The sequence below is a fragment of the Leuciscus leuciscus genome (genome assembly GCF_965113295.1).
Source record: "Leuciscus leuciscus genome assembly, chromosome: 3".
NCBI lineage: Eukaryota > Metazoa > Chordata > Actinopteri > Cypriniformes > Leuciscidae > Leuciscus > Leuciscus leuciscus.
The window spans coordinates 46,294,545-46,311,441 of NC_138727.1; the positions used below are offsets into that span (position 1 = coordinate 46,294,545).

The window sequence follows — 16,897 nt, forward strand, 5'->3', positions numbered from 1 at the left end:
TTTATAAGGCCTTAATTTGTGCAAGCGTGAATTAAGACTTCAGAAACCCTCTATTTAGTTTTTAAAAAGACTGGTTTGCTGCTCACTCAGAAAAAAATTTATATCAGAAGTTGCAGAGGATGGAAGCAGGAGAAATAAAAAATTTTGGAGTGTAGAAAATTACTCAAATGACTATAACTGCATAATTATTAATAGAATAATTATAAATTATAGCCTAACTAAAAAGTAAATTATAATATATAGTATATTTCATTTTTATAAATATAAAGCATCATTTAACACAAACTCATTAAGTACAATCTTTATATAAATCTGTAATGCACTTTACAAATGAATCAAATCGTTGCTCAATAGCTCACTGCAAACATTTCAAAATTTGACATTAAAGACGCGGCTGAAAACATTTGTACACGGAGCAGTATCATGGTTTCAGTTCTTTGGGAAGACATTGACATACAGTCTTCAATTGATGCCCCCTAGTGTCTGTACATTTAAATCTGAAGATTAATAACAAGATCATCACCTCTTATCCTTCAGCACGTTTGATTGACTTCATCACACCGTCATTCAAGGAAAACACATCAATCAACACATTTATCACGGTACAGATTTAAACTTGTTCGGAAAACAAGTTTCTTGATTTTGTAGAAACATCTTTTGTCATGCTTTGCGGTCCACATCATCTGAGATCTCCAGCTCTGGGCGTAATTCAGGCAGGAATCGAGCTCCAGGTCGCCAGGTTAGAGGCAAAAGCAAAAGTCATAGAAAAGACTATTTTATCCCAAGTAAAAAACATTTGCCTTCCTCCCAGTTCTGAAGAGCGTGTTGGTGTCATACAGCTGTCGTGTCGCCGTACTCTCGGTTCCAGCGTACGTACTGATCCAGCGTTTGAGGACCGACGCTCCGCTTTATCCTCTTCAGGGAATCCGCGAAGTCCGAAAAACGGATGTCCCTCATCTGAACAAGAAAAACACGAGGAAGAAACTTAGCATTTTACATGTGGTTCAAAAATAGCATGGGGATTTAGGTTTTCAAAAGTAGCCCATGAAATAACAGTATGCATCAAGTGTAGAATGTTCCATTTTCACATGTTTAATTCAATTAGTGGCGTTCAGTTTTCATCTTGGATCTAAAAGTATTTTTTAATTATTCTAAAGGCCCGTTCACACCAAGAACGATAACTATATTAGCGTTCACACTAGTGGACGATAACGTTCTGTTTATTCCAAGTGTGTGTTTGTCTGTCACGTATAATGCTCAAGCTCGTTACAGCAGGACGCATTCTGATTGGCCGTCTATGTTTTTATTCTTCATCAGCTGGATAAAATCCTTCTGAAAGTGATTCCAATGATATTGTTTCTCTGTGCTGTTATTGTTATAGCTGTGGTGTGAACTCTACTAGTCTTATACTGAGAACGACTTGTATCGTCATCGTCTTTGGTGTGAACGGGCCTTAATACTTTACATTTTTGTATACAAATCAGCATGTTATCAGCATGAACACTCAGCTAGCTGACTTTTGTGTAAAATTAGTTTTTTAATTTTAGAAAAACATCATATGCCGTACATGGTGACAGAATATTTTTATTTTTTTGGTGAACTATCCCTTTAATAAGATAATTAATAGCAGGGTTATTATAGTTAGCTAAATCTACAACCATTAAAATGAGTTAAATAAATAAATGTTAATAATTGAATTAAAATACCCCCCAAAATGTTTTATAACAGCTGGTTGACAAAGCAACATTTCTCATTTTCATTTAGTTTAGCTTGATTAAAATAACCAATAGTGATAGAAACAAATAACTAACTAAAATAAACTGAAATGAAAATTAATAAAACCTTCATAGACATTTTTTAAAAAAAGCAAAAACTAAAATGAAAGCAGAAAAAAAAAAAAAAAAACTATTAAAAAATTATATTATATATATATATATATATATATATATATATACACACACACACACTTTAATCTTCAGAAGTGGAAAGCTCTTTACCTCATTGGGTGATATGTTCCTCACTTGTTCAGGCCTCAGTTCTGTTAAAAATGAACAGGACATAATTATCTGACGAAAAGTCCAATTCTAAACCAAACCGTCTAGTAGGCAAAATGTCTTGATGCATAATAAAATATCTTCATCTTCCAATCGTACCTCTTATCGGACCGAGAGCAGCGTCTTTAGCCAATGAGGTCAGATCACTGCCGGAGTATCCCTCAGTCATCCTGAAAACACATTACAACATAATGCCCTTTTAAACACACAGTATTAATTAATCATTACATAAACATATCACTACATAAACATGAACCTGTATTTTACCTGGCTAACTGACTCAGCTCTTTCTGAGACAAAGGGTTTCTATGTTTACTGAGGAGGTTCTTGAGCAGCTCCAAACGTGTCTGAAACACACACACACACACAGCTGATTACCACCTGTATTTATCATTAATCGAATAGAAACTGTACAGTTAATTCAGCGTGAACTACTTATAAATATGTCGTCATACACAAACTATTTTAAGATTAATATATCAAATATTTATAAAGCAACGTCTGAAACTCCACCTATATTTTTATTCCCCATTAAATTATAATTGAATTATTATTGTTCAAAAGTTCGGGATCAGTAAGATTGCTTTTTAAAGTGACAATAAAAATATTACTTCAAATCAAATCAGATATCAGAATGATTTCTGAAGGATCATGTGACACTGAAGACGAGACGAGTAATTATTTATTTAAATCTGTAACACTATTTCAGCGTATTACTGTTTTTACTGTATTTTTGATTAAATAAATGCAGCTTTGGTGAGCAGAAGAGACTTCTTTCAAAAACATTCAAATATCTTACCAAACCCAAACTTTTAAATGGTGTGAAAACATTTCATTTCCCAGATTAACTTTGATGTCACTAAAGTTGATTCTGTATGGCAAAATATTGACAAATGCTTTGACAGTATTACACTCAGAGAAACTGAATTCAAATTCACACTCGTGAAGTGAAAGAGAAGCAATGTCTTTTGCCCATTCCTGGTGTGAACACAGTACCTCCTCTGTAGGTAAAGCCACATAAATGCGTTTAGCGAACCGCCTGTGGGAGAAACGAGTCCATTAGAGGAAGCAGAATGATGAAGTCTTTGAAAGAAAGTGTCAGATCACAGGTCAAAGGTACCTAAGAACAGCCTCGTCAAGCTCCTGAGGCCTGTTAGTGGCTCCCATTACTAACACACGCTCGTCTCCTCCTGACTGCACCTACAACAACAACACACACAATGAGCGTCGTCACCCGTGATCGGGAAAACACTTTCATATGAAGTACAGGGACTTACTCCATCAAACTCGATGAGAAACTCCGTTTTGAGTCTTCTGCTGGCGTCATGCTCGCCCTCTCTCCTCTCGCACAGCAGACTGTCAATCTCATCTGCACCCAAATCACCATTAATGACACGTTTACACAAACACACAAGTCCTGAAGCACCAATGAGTCTGACTGACAGCTCTTACCGATGAAGATGATTGACGGCTGCAGTTCCCTAGCAACCGCAAACAAAGCTCGAACCAGCTTCTCACCCTCTCCCACCTGAACACGCACACAACAACATGAATGAACAAGTGTTTCTTAAGACAGAATAACACATGGCTTTGGGCCGGTTCACACAGAACGCGTTTTTGCTGTCGGTGGAATGAAAAAAAACCGACAAGACGCAAAAAAGTCTAGAGATGTGTTGAACCTCTTTTAACTTGAGCGCCGCGGCTTAAAGATGGCCGTCTAGCAGGTGTTTACGTTGAAAAAAAAGTAGCGTAGATCGCATTAGTTACATGCTAATTATTTCACATGCTAAGCTAACTTAGTTGTTAACCTAACCTTAGTTCGCCTGATGACCCTCAAGCCATATTCGGAAGAATAGCTTATGATTAGCATACTAAGTAGAAATAGCACAGGACAACAAACACTGATCCGGTCAACTTTGGAAAGGTGTTTCTCAGTAATGATAGCAAAAATCAAAAATGTTCTGGTCATTTCTGAGCGGTTTGATCCAAAGATCCCATTTTGAACAAAAAGATTTGGAGGAGGAATAACAAAAACGGTAAAACTTTAGTTTATGGTCCAATTCTAACTGTTAACTAACGTTAGTTAAGTTACTTATTAGCATGCATATTACTAGGATATTGGCTCTTTATTAGTACTTATAAAGCACATATTAATGCCTTATTCTGCATGACCATATTCTACATCCCTTAATCCTACCCAATACGCTGATTTCACGCAGCCGCCATTTTTAAATCGAAAGTGAGGCTCCGGTGGGAAGAACCCCGGAAGTAAAGATAAACAACAATGCCTTGGATTACCAACCTGAAGCTGCTGCCGCGATTTACACTATTGGATGTTAATATTCAATATAGGATATGTATATAGTTCATTCCTGCTTCTGTTTTTACATTCTGAATTATATATAAAAAAAATATTTTATTTATAAATTAATTTAACTGTATATAGTCTAAAGTATGAAAGAAATGTATGTACATTTTTAGAATTGACACAACATCATTAAACACAACAATACGCCATCGCATTCACGACTCTCCTGTGATTAAAGGCGACACTTCCGGTTTTCTTCCCACCGGAGCCTCGCTTTCGATTTCAAAATAACGGCTGCGTGAAATCAGCGTATACCTACATTTATAAAACGGTTAGTTCCAATCCTTGATTCTGATTGGTCAATAGCTTTGCTTTATTCACGATAAAACACGGCTATGACCGCTTCACCCAATGGTTCTATGTATCACTACAACACCCCTAGCAACCACTCTTAGCAACTTAAACACATGTGTGATCTCATTGATATTGTTCATTGAAGCTATGTGGAGTATTGTGAGAGATCGAGAAAGCGAGTGTAAAGTTACCTGCATTCACAGTAGACATTGCATTTTCCTACAGGTCAGTCCTATATTCATAATAAAATAATCCGTTTGAATGTCCGCTGCAATATCTTGTCCTTTTAACAGTTAACGTTAACCGTTAAGGGGTTTTCCCGTGTCATCTGTCAGTTGCGACTTCCTTCTCCGTGAAAACAAGTTTGAGTCTTTTCAATATAAAAGTCTTCTCCGCCGACTGACTCATTCATAAGACAGTCTTTGCCGCCATCTATTGGCGAAATAATGTATGTAACTTCTGTTGCTGTTTACGGTCAGGGACTATTTTTTCCAGCGGAATGAATGCTTTTAGTGATTTTACTTCATGAAAGTTGCATAGATAAATATTTTTCGGCTTTAATATTTGTATTGTGTGGCAACCGTTTTATAAAAGCAATAAGGTACCTTATTGCTAATTCAACCAGTTCACACGCCACACCGTGTATTTCTCACGCTGAAAAGGCAATGCCAACCAAGTTGTCCTGCAAGCTTTATATCGTTGTATACGAGGCGCAGGCACACAAAGTGAAGTTTCCTGCCGCAAGCACGTATCTCGGCCAGATTGCGTTCGTTACTAGGCAACATAGATGCGCAAACAAACGAAAGTTGACGGAACATTCTCGGCCACCGTACGTTCGTTACTAGGTAACCAACAACATTGCGAGAACATGGAGAAGGTAAGTTGGAAGAAAGCTCGTCTAACATTTTTAGGCTAGAACATTTAATATAGCCCATCGTATACATTATTATTGATGCAGTCAGAAACTCTACAACTACTTTGCAACCAGGCCAGAAGCTTTGGCTCAGTTTGGCTAGCTTACGTTATCTGAAACTAAGGGAAATGTTAGTGGGTATGGGAATGAAGATGTATTTCTTCATTTTATTTTAAATTATATATTATACTGTATTAATAGTATTTATAGTTACATTAAGGCTACATGTATTAAAGCAGAGTGCTCACTCACAACACAAAACACATTTCATAAGCTGGAGTGTGTACTCTTGTGTGTACACACACACACACACCTTAAAGGGATAGTTCACTTTGAAATTAATTTTTGGTATGTTTTAGCTTACCTCAAGGACATCCAAGATGTAGGTGTCTTTTTTTCCACAGTAGTTTCAATTTTTATATTTTTAGGTCAAACCGTTCTTGTCTGTCAGTCATATAATGCAGGTCTATGGTCACGGTCTCAAAACACATGCACAGAGTCCAAATTAAAACAATTCCCCGTCGTCCAAATTAAACAATTCCCCATCGTAAGTACACATTGATGGCCTAAGACACGAAACGAGCGGTTTGTGTGAGAAAACGAACAGTATTTATATCGTTTTTACCACTTATACGCAGCCATGTCGAAGTGCTCTGATCTGACGTGTGCGCAGACTGGTGCATAGACATATACACACTAGATGTCGCCTTGTCTACGGCAGTTCAACGAATGTCTTTAAGGCGACATCTAGTGTATATATCTATGCACCAGTCTGCGTACACGTCAGATCAGAGCACTTCGACATGGCTGCGTATAAGTGGTAAAAACGATATAAATACTGTTCGTTTTCTCACACAAACCGCTCGTTTCGTGTCTTAGGCCATCAATGTGTACTTACGATGGGGAATTGTTTAATTTGGACGACGGGGAATTGTTTTAATTTGGACTCTGTGCATGTGTTTTGAGACCGTGACCATAGACCTGCATTATATGACTGACAGACAAGAACGGTTTGACCTAAAAATATAAAAATTGAAACTACTGCGGAAAAAAAGACACCTACATCTTGGATGCCCTTGAGGTAAGCTAAAACATACCAAAAATTTATTTCAAAGTGAAGTGAACTATCCCTTTAATACTCTAATATGTCATTTGTTCACAATGTCCCACCACCCAATAAATCATTATACCATTTCGACTAGACACATTAAAAATGCAAAAAGATTTGTTTTTCCAAACTGTTTGGAGCAATTTGTTATATTTTTGTAATTTTTGTATATTTGTAATTTTGAAATATAACATTAAAGAGTATATTTGATGTGATGAATTGCTCTGTCATTTATCAGATTTACCAATTGTTATAATTTCAATTTGTGCTGGTTAATTATGAACAATGGGTAAAATTGGGGGGGCTCCTCCCCTAACCGCATGTGATCTCACTCCAAGCTTTTGGTAAAACTTGAGAACCCTGTAACAACTAGGCTATCTTACTATTAATAAGCAGTAATTAGGAGTTTATTGAGGCAAAAGTCAGTTAATACTGAGAACTGGACCCTAATCTAAAGTGTGACCAAAAACCTGTTTTTCATTTATTCCAAAATGCCGGACAAGCAAAGTTACGAAAAATGACAAATGGGATATCATCAAAATCAGCATAAACCTCAAAGACAGACCCACATTTTGGACAATATTTTCAGAAGAAGAAGATGATACCCAAATAAACAATGACAGTTCATTAGTCTAACTGTAGACAGTCTCTATGAAACATTGCATGATCACTCACATATTTGGAGGTGAGACTGGCAGCGCTGATGTTGAAAAACGTAGCATTAGATTCCATCGCAACAGCTTTCGCCTGTGAGGAAATGGAAAGATCAATATAGTTCTATTCTCATGATATATAAATATACATTAATCTAAAAATAAGTCTTTTTTTGTGTGTTTTACCAGCATGGTCTTCCCATTGCCAGGGGGGCCGAAGAGCAGGAGTCCTCTGGCAGGAGCCCTGAGACCAGTAAACAGCTGTGGAGATCAGCAGAAATGTCATTAGAAACACGTAACAAATATAACAATAGTTTATTATAACCAGTTTTGTCTTGCAAGGTGATTTACTAAGGTTTGCGCTAGTCAGTTAACTGGTATTTACAGCATTATTTAACACCCCAAAAGCAGACTTAAAGCAGACGCTAATTTGCACTGCTTTTGGTAGATTGTGTTGGTCATTATGGAAATTATCCAATTCCGTCTATGTTCTTTTACTTGCATGTCGTCAGTAAATCTCACGAAGAACTTTCCACTCCCATCGACACTTTTTTGGAAATTTAGTTTAGTCAGTCTGGGCCATTGTGAGAAGTGAAAACTGGTGGGGGGTACAGATGTGTACAGGTGTGCAGACAGACCTCTGGACGAAGAGCGGGAAGGATAACGATTTCCTGCAGCGCCTGCTTCGCCAGATCCTGCCCTGCTATGTCATTAAACTGCACCGTTGCCCCGCTGAAACAAACACAACCACACACACCATCAGCCTCAATGGAAACCTCACCATTTTCTCAAAAAAGATCTCAATTTTATTTAGATATTTGTCACATAATCCTTCAGAAATGCTGATTTGGTGTTCAAGAAACATTTAATATTATCAATGTTGAAAAGGTTTAGCTGCTTAGTATTTTTGTGGAAACTATATCTAATAAAATATCTTTTAAAATTGTTTAAATGGATCACTTTTAGATGCAATATACTTAATGTATCCTTTCCGTTACAAAAAACACATACAGAATCTAATAATTTATATGCATCAATATAATAACATTGTCATAAACAGCAATATTTGCCTATGTATTTTTTTCTAAACAATTAATATGCAAACAATATCTGATTGCAGATCCATATTCTACATGCTTGATCTGAATGGTTCTAATGCTACCTGTCGACAATGTCGTTGAGGATGAGGTTGGCCAGTTTGCTGTCCACATTTTTTAAGTTCTTCATGTCTCTTTTCTTCTGAGGTGACGCAGTGGCAGCGTTGCTGGCTTTCACGTTATGTCTGACACCTCCTTTTGCCGAGGGCCCCTACAAACACCACAGCGAAGTTCAGCCACATGTGCTCTGTTCCAAAACTAATGAGCTGCCGACATAGACAGAATCTTAAAGGGTTAATTCACCCAAAAATGAAAATTTGCTGTTAATTTACTGTTAATATACAAGCGAAACTAAATGAATACCCGTGGCTTCTGACGATACATTGAGGTCTATATATTATATTAATTTATTATTTTTTTATATTTTATCATTTATTATTTTTTAATTAATAACATTTTTGGGCAAACTATCCCTTTAAGGTGGCACATGGCCTGAAGAAGTTACAATGTGCAGACAGTCTGACGTCTGACCCCTGTGAGACGAACCTTCTGGTTGTTCTGAGGGCCGGTCCTGCCGCTGGTCGAAGGCGTGCGGTGCAGGCCAGGTGCATTCTGGGCAGATTTGGGAGGGTTTTTGGGTCGCAGATGGGATTGACTTGTGATTGTGAGAGTGTCCCTCTTTTTGGAAACTGCTCCACCGCCTGCAACTACAAACACATGCCCGTACATAAACAGAAATGTCACTGTAGAGTCTCTCTGATCGCCTTCTTATGCAGCACACAGATCTCCCAGAATCCCCAAAACACACACCTGGACGCAGGTTCCCATTGGAGAAAGAAAGGCCGGTGTGATCAGAGAAGCCCTCTGCTGGAGACTTTGAAACCAGTTTGCCTTTGTGATTGCAGAACAGGAAACAGACAGAGAGGAAGACATTTAAAGGGAAACAAAAATAATAAAGCAGAAACAGAAGTTATAAGAGGATGAAAAACATGTCCAAGTCACATTTCACCTCAAAATGGAAGAGAAATGCTATTTTTGCAAAGTTGAAGCCTATCCTTTTATTATTACATGCCAATTATTCACGTTATTACTGCAATAGTACAGTAAAAAAAAAAAAAACCCACGTAATTTACTGTTTAGTTAACATCAATATTATAAATAAAAAGCAATAAATAAATATATATATATATACATACATTTTTGCCTTACAGTAAATTACAATTTTGGTGGAAAATGTGCTTGTAATTTAAATTTTATCATAAAAATGTCACAAACAATAAAATCAAATGAAATAGTCTTCATACTCTGAGCAAAATTTAATTAGATTTTTTTCCTTCTGTTTTTGAGGTGATCTGGGCATGTTCTGGATAAATTTCTTGACCGATTTACACAAGAACCCAAGCAGAAACAGAAAGTGTTAAATGCTGATTATGGAGGAATAAGAAACGCTGTCATTTTAAAACGCTTTCTCCTATCCCACTTTAATGTGCAGAGTGCCAAAACTTCCGACATTAAACAACACTTCACCTTTATATGATCAAACATAAAACTGACGTGAATCATCGCACAATCACACAGGCTTTCACAGAAGAGTGTGAGGTGAACACACCCATGTGTAGGATATAGAGCACAAGCACAACACATGACATCATCTCTTATTAGAGTTGATGAATCAACACACACACATCCTCGTCACGTCACTGTATCCGCTTACCCAGAAGCTCCAGCCGGTCTTTGGCCATGTTGAGGTTGCTGATCATTTTGTCCTGAAGCTTTCTGGCTCTGTTTGCCTTCTCACCTGAAATAACCAGATGAAGACCTTCTATCAAGCCCTACAACAACTTCTTCATCTACGCTTAAAGGGATAGTTCACACAAACATGACAAATCTGTCATCATTTCCTCCCACTCATGTTGTTCCAAAGCTTTTTTGTTCTTCCTTATTCAAGAAGAAATTGTTATCTATTTTCAATATAATAAAAGTAGAAGATAAGAAACAGAAAAGCACCATAAAAGAGGCCCTAGTTTAGAGCTTTGTGTGACGAACGAATCGAAATGTAAGTGAAATAAAGACATTTAAGCGGTTAAATCACTGAAACTCTTGAATAAAATGTCACCATTAGAAACACTGCACAAGTCATATGGGCCAATGCTATGATACTCGGACAAAAACTCATTTTAGACTTTGATAGCAATTTATTCATAAAAGAACGGCCTGAATATTTTTCCCCCCAAAAGAAAAAAATCACATGTGTGTACAAAGGAAGAAAATAAAGTGACATGAGTCTGGAACAGCATGATGGTAAATAAATGATGACAATTTAATTCATTTTTTATTTTATTTTTAAGAAATGTATACTTTTATTCAGCAAGGATGCATTAAATTGATCAAAACTGACAGTAAAAAACATTTATAATGTCAAAAGATTTTCAGTTAAATGCTGTTATTTCTATTAATCAACGAATCCTGAAAAAATACATCATTGTTTCCACAAAAAATATGAAGCAGCAAAAACTGCTTTTGTTTTCAATGTTTTCAATATTGATAATAATCAGAAATGTTTCTTGAGCATCAAATCATCATATCATAATGATTTCTGAAGGATCATGTGACACTGAAGACTGGAGTAATGATGCTGAAAATTCAGCTTTGCATCACAGGAATAAATTACATTTTAAAATATAAACAAATACAGCATCAAATCCAAACCCATTATTTTAAATTGTAATAATATTTCACAATATTACTGTTTTTACTGTATTTTTGATCAAATAAATCCAGCTTTGGTGAGAAGAGACTTCTTACTGACCCCAAACTTTTGAACGACAGTGTACATTAAAGAATATAGGGTTAAACAGTGCCAACACACACACACACACGCACACATACACAATCTGTCGTGAAAGCTAATGTAATTAAAACACATCATCACATAGTTTGTTTACACACTAACGGAAATCAATATGACTGAATAATCTCACCAGTTCCAGTGACCTGGATACAGATGCCCTTCTCCAGTTCAGTGATGCCTTTCCTGTACCACTGCACCGCCTTGTCTTTATCACCTACAACAGGATAGACAGATTACAGATCATTCTCTATCCTGTAGGGATGATACACACACACACACACATACACTACTAATGCTGCAACTCTTAACCAACACGCCTGGGTTTCAAAGCACCACTGTCAAACTTTCAGACACAATTTACATCACAGATATTTTGTTGTCAATGCTTTAGTTGGAAATATGCTCTCAAAATAAAACAGTACGTGCTAACAGTCATGCGTTATGACCCTGGGCATGATGGGATTGAGAAACAGCTGATGAATCTATTGAACAGAGTTCTTTGTTTTCACTGATGCCGCTGGCGCACAATGAGACTACAGAGCGACAGACGACATAATGTCCTGAGATATGACGAATGGAACAAATCCAGGTCACAATAAATCACATGAAAATATATGTATACATAAAAGATTTATTTTTTTTAATTCATAGAATACTATATATAAATATTTTTTATATATAAAAAAATACAGTGCAAACAGTAATAATGTGAAATATTATTACAATTTAAAATAAGTGTTTTCTATTTGAATATATTTTACTTATATGAACTTATTTGATGAATAGAAAGTTCAAAAGAAAAGCATTTATTGATAAAAGAAATGCTTTCTTAGCATTATAAGTATTTTAACTGTCTTCTTTGATCAATTTAATGCATCCTTGTTGACTAAAAAGTATAATTTCTTAAAAAATCTTAGTGACTCCAAACTTTTTGAATGGTAGTATATCGATTTCTGACCATAAATAATTATTTTTGTATGAAAAAATTTAAGATCAATGTTTTGCAATATTTTACTTAGGCAGTTTATGATTGGTCGACTGTTGCTAAACAACATCGCATGGTTCAAATCCACTTTAAAAATGACAAGTGTAAAAAACCCTGGTTAAAAGTAGGTTTAGAACATTTCAACTCTGGGTTAAATCCCGTCTGGCTAGCGCATTTCCCATAATGTTTACACATCAGGTCAGTAGGCGGCGTCCACTTGTGATCCTACCGACCAAAACGCATCTCAATACCAGGTGTAAACAGGGCCAAAGAAAAGACCTGATAAGCAGATGCAAAGATCTCAAAATATAAGGACAGCCTTGCAAAGCTGTTCCAGTGATCGGGTTCTTCACAGAGTGTCAGTACATGGGGCCTCGTTTTCCACTCGACTGCCGATGAGGACAATCCATGTCAACCTGAATCAGGCCTCTCAACTCTACTGACCTCAGGGATCAAGCAGATCTGGGCTTGACAACACTGTGTTCTGAACCGCTCTACTGACCGCAAACACAGCTTTGGGACCGCGGTTATCATGGCTGGCGTCCAACATCTGATCTATGTCAATCTAGGTCATCTCAGTCAAGAGTCGAAACACTTCAACACTTCAAACCAATGGGTCACACGAAGTGTAGGATCCTTCTGAACAGACGAAGTGAAAGTAAAACCAACACCAGAACTAGGTTTAACAGTGCTGGAATGTAGTACAAAACATAAGGCATCCTTACAAAAAGTCCCGTGGCGAGACCCTGGTAAAGTGATGGTATCAGATGGTAATACCATGGTACCAGTGATTACTGTGCTTGGTATATAATGTCCATGGTATACACATTTTCTACTTGATTGATTGATTTTGAGTTTCATAATATCGGGTCTACAGATAAATGGTGACCTTTGTTGGGTCTCTAAAGAACATCGCCCCCAAAAAATCCCATACAATGCAGCACCGCATAGTGCTATAAAAAAAATCAATGTTTATAGGTTACATAACTTACTACAATAGCAAATGAGAACCAGGAACACCAAAACAAAGTTGAAAACACTGTGCGTAAAGATAAAATGAATACAACTAAAAGATAAAAACCTTATATAATAATGATAATAATAGCCTAATCATCATCATTACTCATCATAATAATAACTGTAAAGTATTCATAATTCTATATCCCAGGGTAACGTTACACGTACAAACTACTTAGGTAGGCTAATTTGTAAGGGGACAGTATCTTTTTTTATATGCACACCATATTTACAGAACAGTAATAAAAAACAGACACCTTTGTCATCCTCGTCGATCTGCAGAGCCAAAGAAATGAACTCAAACGCTTGTTTGTGGTAGTTTCGTATCAGCTCTCCGGTCTCGTCGCATGCGTCGGAGCCGCGATCTTTGGCCGCCATGGTTCGTCGGGTCTGCCGGAACAGGCACAGGAGAAGCAGGAGCAGAGCCCGGAGCAGGGACAGCGGGAGCCGGGCGAGGGTTCGGATGAAGGAGCGCAGCCGGTCCAGTAACGAACTCCGGCCGGTTCCGTCAGACACCTGTGCGCGGGTGCGTCCTCCCGCACGCGCTGATCCTCGTTGTCTCGCTCTGTCCCCAGAATTCATTCACCCTATTCGGGCTCTCCATACCATAATGGGCCGGGTGTTTGACAACGAAGAGTTTTATTTCTCTGCGATGTCGGTTCTCCGGTTTGTTTTGGCCAGCATCGATCGCGGAAGTCACTGTTGTTGTGTGTTTGGTGAATATGGTCTCGCGCTAATGACGTGAACCACATCGCGTCGCTGACATTGGGCGACAAATGTTATAAAAATATTATAAAATGAAACGGTCTGGCTCCAAACCATTTTTTTTATACACATAACCTTAAGCTATTACTAAAAAAGAATGACTTTATGAAGCTATGAATGAAGTGAAGCAGCATTTCCTCTCTTTGTTTTATTTTGTTTTATTATACTCTGACATCTTTTTGTGTAATTTTTGCATAATCTTGGAGACATCTGTGCAACGGAAAGTATCAATATCTATAAATATCCATATTCATTATCCATATCTCGTAATAAAAATCGCCTGACTGGAACGGTAACAGATGTCACGTGACCTAAGGTTTGGCTTCAGCAGCTTCTAGGAAATGTTTTACACCTCAATCATATGAGTGAATATCAATAACTGAGAAACACTGTATACAATTAAATACACAGAAAATTGTTAAAATAATTTAAACCTATCGTACCTGACCAATCAGAGGCAACGTCTGGCCGACAAGCCGCGCCCGTTTTAGAACCTACTCTAGCGTCATTCAAGCGTTTGTTTTGCGCCTGCGCAACGCCAACAGCGTAGAAACCAACAACAAACTATGGCGGACGGTAAGTGCTGTCCAGAGCTTTGTGGTTTATTTTACACTCAGGAATTCTGCAGTGATTATATTTTTAGACATCGTCAATGTTAGCATACTGTAGGGAGAGTTGTAGTTCTTGGCAAACGGCTGATTGTTTATTATTGGTAGCGTTGTGCTGCAGCGGCTCATTGAATCCCGCCATTCACTACAGTATTTGACTTTACATCAACATATGCACTGCTCATATATAATGTAGTACTGTGCATGAGTTCTTAAACTTGTTATTAACAAACTACTGTCATTTAATTTTGATTCTAACAGAACACACTGATGCTGAGCAGAGCATGGAGGGACACACTGGTGTGAGTATCACTGCACAATTTCATTCACAATTTCATTTCATCCCAGTGAAGCACTTTGTCACTTTTTCTTGATCAGTTGATCAATCAATCAATCAATGTTTATTCATAGAGCACATTTAAACACAACCGAGGTTGACAAAAGTGCTGAACAATGATTCATAGAATCACAATAAATTAAAAGGGAATAAGATAGAGGAATAAAAAACAAAAATAGACAATAAGCAAAACACAAGATGTTTCTTGTTTATGTTAGGTCCCAGAAAATCCTCATGCAGAATATGGCCTCACTGAAAACATCCAGGTACAACATCTGTACTTAAATTTGAGGAAGTTGAATTTATATTGAGAATCTTATTTGATAAACAGTTCCGAATTGGTTTTAATGTGAATAAAGCATTAGTTCTATGATTGTAGTGTAACGGCTCGGCGTCTGTGTGTTCCTCTAGAGAATAGTGGAGAATGAGAAAACAACCTCTGAAAAAGTCACCAAACAGAAGGTGGACCCTCAGACCCTGCAGACGCTTCCTACACGAGCGTACCTGGATCAGACGGTGGTTCCTATTCTCCTGCAGGGCTTGTCGGTTCTGGCCAAGGAAAGGTCTGTATCAATGCACCATTTTTCCAAATGTAAAAATTCATGTCATTGTATGGATCACGATTGTCCTAAACCAATGTATCTCAACCATTTTGACTTCTGAGGTAAATACAATGTTAAGTGACACATTGTTCTCAAGCAGTTTTATTGACGTCTCTCCGTGGTTTAAACACTTATTGAGTGATTACATGAGACATGATACAGTTTGGTAAGTTGTACTGTATCATTCATCATATCTTCTGATGTTCATGCATGTTTTTTCTTGCTATAATCTGTGTTAAAGTGTAAGAAAAGACTCTGCCGCTTCATCTGAGGCTCTACTGATCTGTCACGTCACATTTAGGAGCGTCAAAACGCCATTTATTGTTTGAATTTCGTGATAAATTGGACAGAATTTGAAAGCTGAGACTTTGTCTCTTATCCGAAGTAACAGAGCACAAAGCTCTTTAAGATTATTGAATGGGAGGCGCTACAAATAATGATTGGTGTGGGAAAAAGCTATGGGTGATTCACAGGGTCAAATGGAGCCTGCTTTAACGTCACTATTTTCAACTGTCAATGCGTTACTTTAACTTTGAAAGCCCTAAATTCAACACGAGAGATTTGATTTTCATCACAGTATATGACTTGCAGTTTGACAAGTTTTGTTGACTTTTGATTGACAAGATACAATCGGCCGATAGTGAAAATAATTGCTTTTATCCGCCGACACCGATTATTGGCCAATATTTATCAGTGCATCCCTAATTTTAAGTAATCTTGAGGTCCCCTGTTGTTTGAAAGGCACTACCCAAAAAAAAAAAAATTTGTATTTATTATTTATATAAATATATATATATATAAGGAAAATAACAAAGGAGTGTCTGCCATCAGTGTTTGATATTTTTAAATTTAGCCCTCGCACACTGTGACTGAATATATAATGAAATAATATGAAGGCTACATGAATATACAAGAATCGCAATATAATATATATAATCGCTATTAAATTTCCTTAATTGTATAAATTAAGAACATGTATCTAATCTCACTGTCCATCTTCCTTCAGGCCTCCAAATCCCATCGAGTTTTTAGCGGCATTCTTACTGAAGAACAAGTCCCAGTTTGAGGAACGGAATTAAAGGCACAGCGTGCTGCGGAAGACTTAGGATTTCATTTTTTTCTTTTTTTTTTGTGTTGTGGATTTAAATGTAATGGTGTCACGCTCCTCAGATTGTTTCCCGATGTTACTGTAGTTTTTTAAACTAATAAAATGCTCAAGCAGTGATGTACGTTTCAATGGTGTGG

General features: G+C 37.1%; 2 protein-coding genes across 5 annotated transcripts; one reads left to right on the plus strand and one right to left on the minus strand.

Annotated features, from left to right (window-relative positions):
- Window positions 1-286: 286 nt before the first annotated feature.
- Window positions 287-14,089, minus strand: spast (spastin). 3 transcript variants are annotated; one of them, XM_082164215.1, is made up of 17 exons: window positions 13,598-14,087; window positions 11,469-11,552; window positions 10,202-10,285; window positions 9,298-9,378; window positions 9,034-9,194; window positions 8,553-8,698; window positions 8,029-8,122; window positions 7,577-7,651; window positions 7,413-7,484; window positions 3,507-3,582; window positions 3,332-3,423; window positions 3,175-3,254; window positions 3,051-3,093; window positions 2,322-2,401; window positions 2,154-2,224; window positions 1,998-2,038; window positions 287-957 (listed from the first exon to the last, which is right to left on the minus strand). In XM_082164215.1, the coding sequence occupies exons 1-17, from the start codon at window positions 13,920-13,922 to the stop codon at window positions 832-834; spliced, it is 1,731 nt and encodes a 576-aa protein (XP_082020341.1). In that variant the 5' UTR covers window positions 13,923-14,087; the 3' UTR covers window positions 287-831. The 3 variants fall into 3 exon arrangements, with proteins under 3 accessions (XP_082020341.1, XP_082020343.1, XP_082020342.1); XM_082164216.1 differs by lacking the exon at window positions 287-957 and adding an exon at window positions 1,582-1,905 and having other exon boundaries at window positions 1,966-2,038; window positions 13,598-14,089; XM_082164217.1 differs by lacking the exon at window positions 9,298-9,378.
- Window positions 14,090-14,593: 504 nt separating this feature from the next.
- On the plus strand, window positions 14,594-16,877 carry dpy30 (dpy-30 histone methyltransferase complex regulatory subunit). Of its 2 annotated transcripts, XM_082164267.1 has the most exons (5): window positions 14,605-14,681; window positions 14,975-15,015; window positions 15,269-15,316; window positions 15,462-15,613; window positions 16,659-16,877. In XM_082164267.1, the coding sequence occupies exons 1-5, from the start codon at window positions 14,672-14,674 to the stop codon at window positions 16,729-16,731; spliced, it is 324 nt and encodes a 107-aa protein (XP_082020393.1). In that variant the 5' UTR covers window positions 14,605-14,671; the 3' UTR covers window positions 16,732-16,877. The 2 variants fall into 2 exon arrangements, with proteins under 2 accessions (XP_082020394.1, XP_082020393.1); XM_082164268.1 differs by lacking the exon at window positions 15,269-15,316 and having other exon boundaries at window positions 14,594-14,681.
- Window positions 16,878-16,897: the final 20 nt, after the last annotated feature.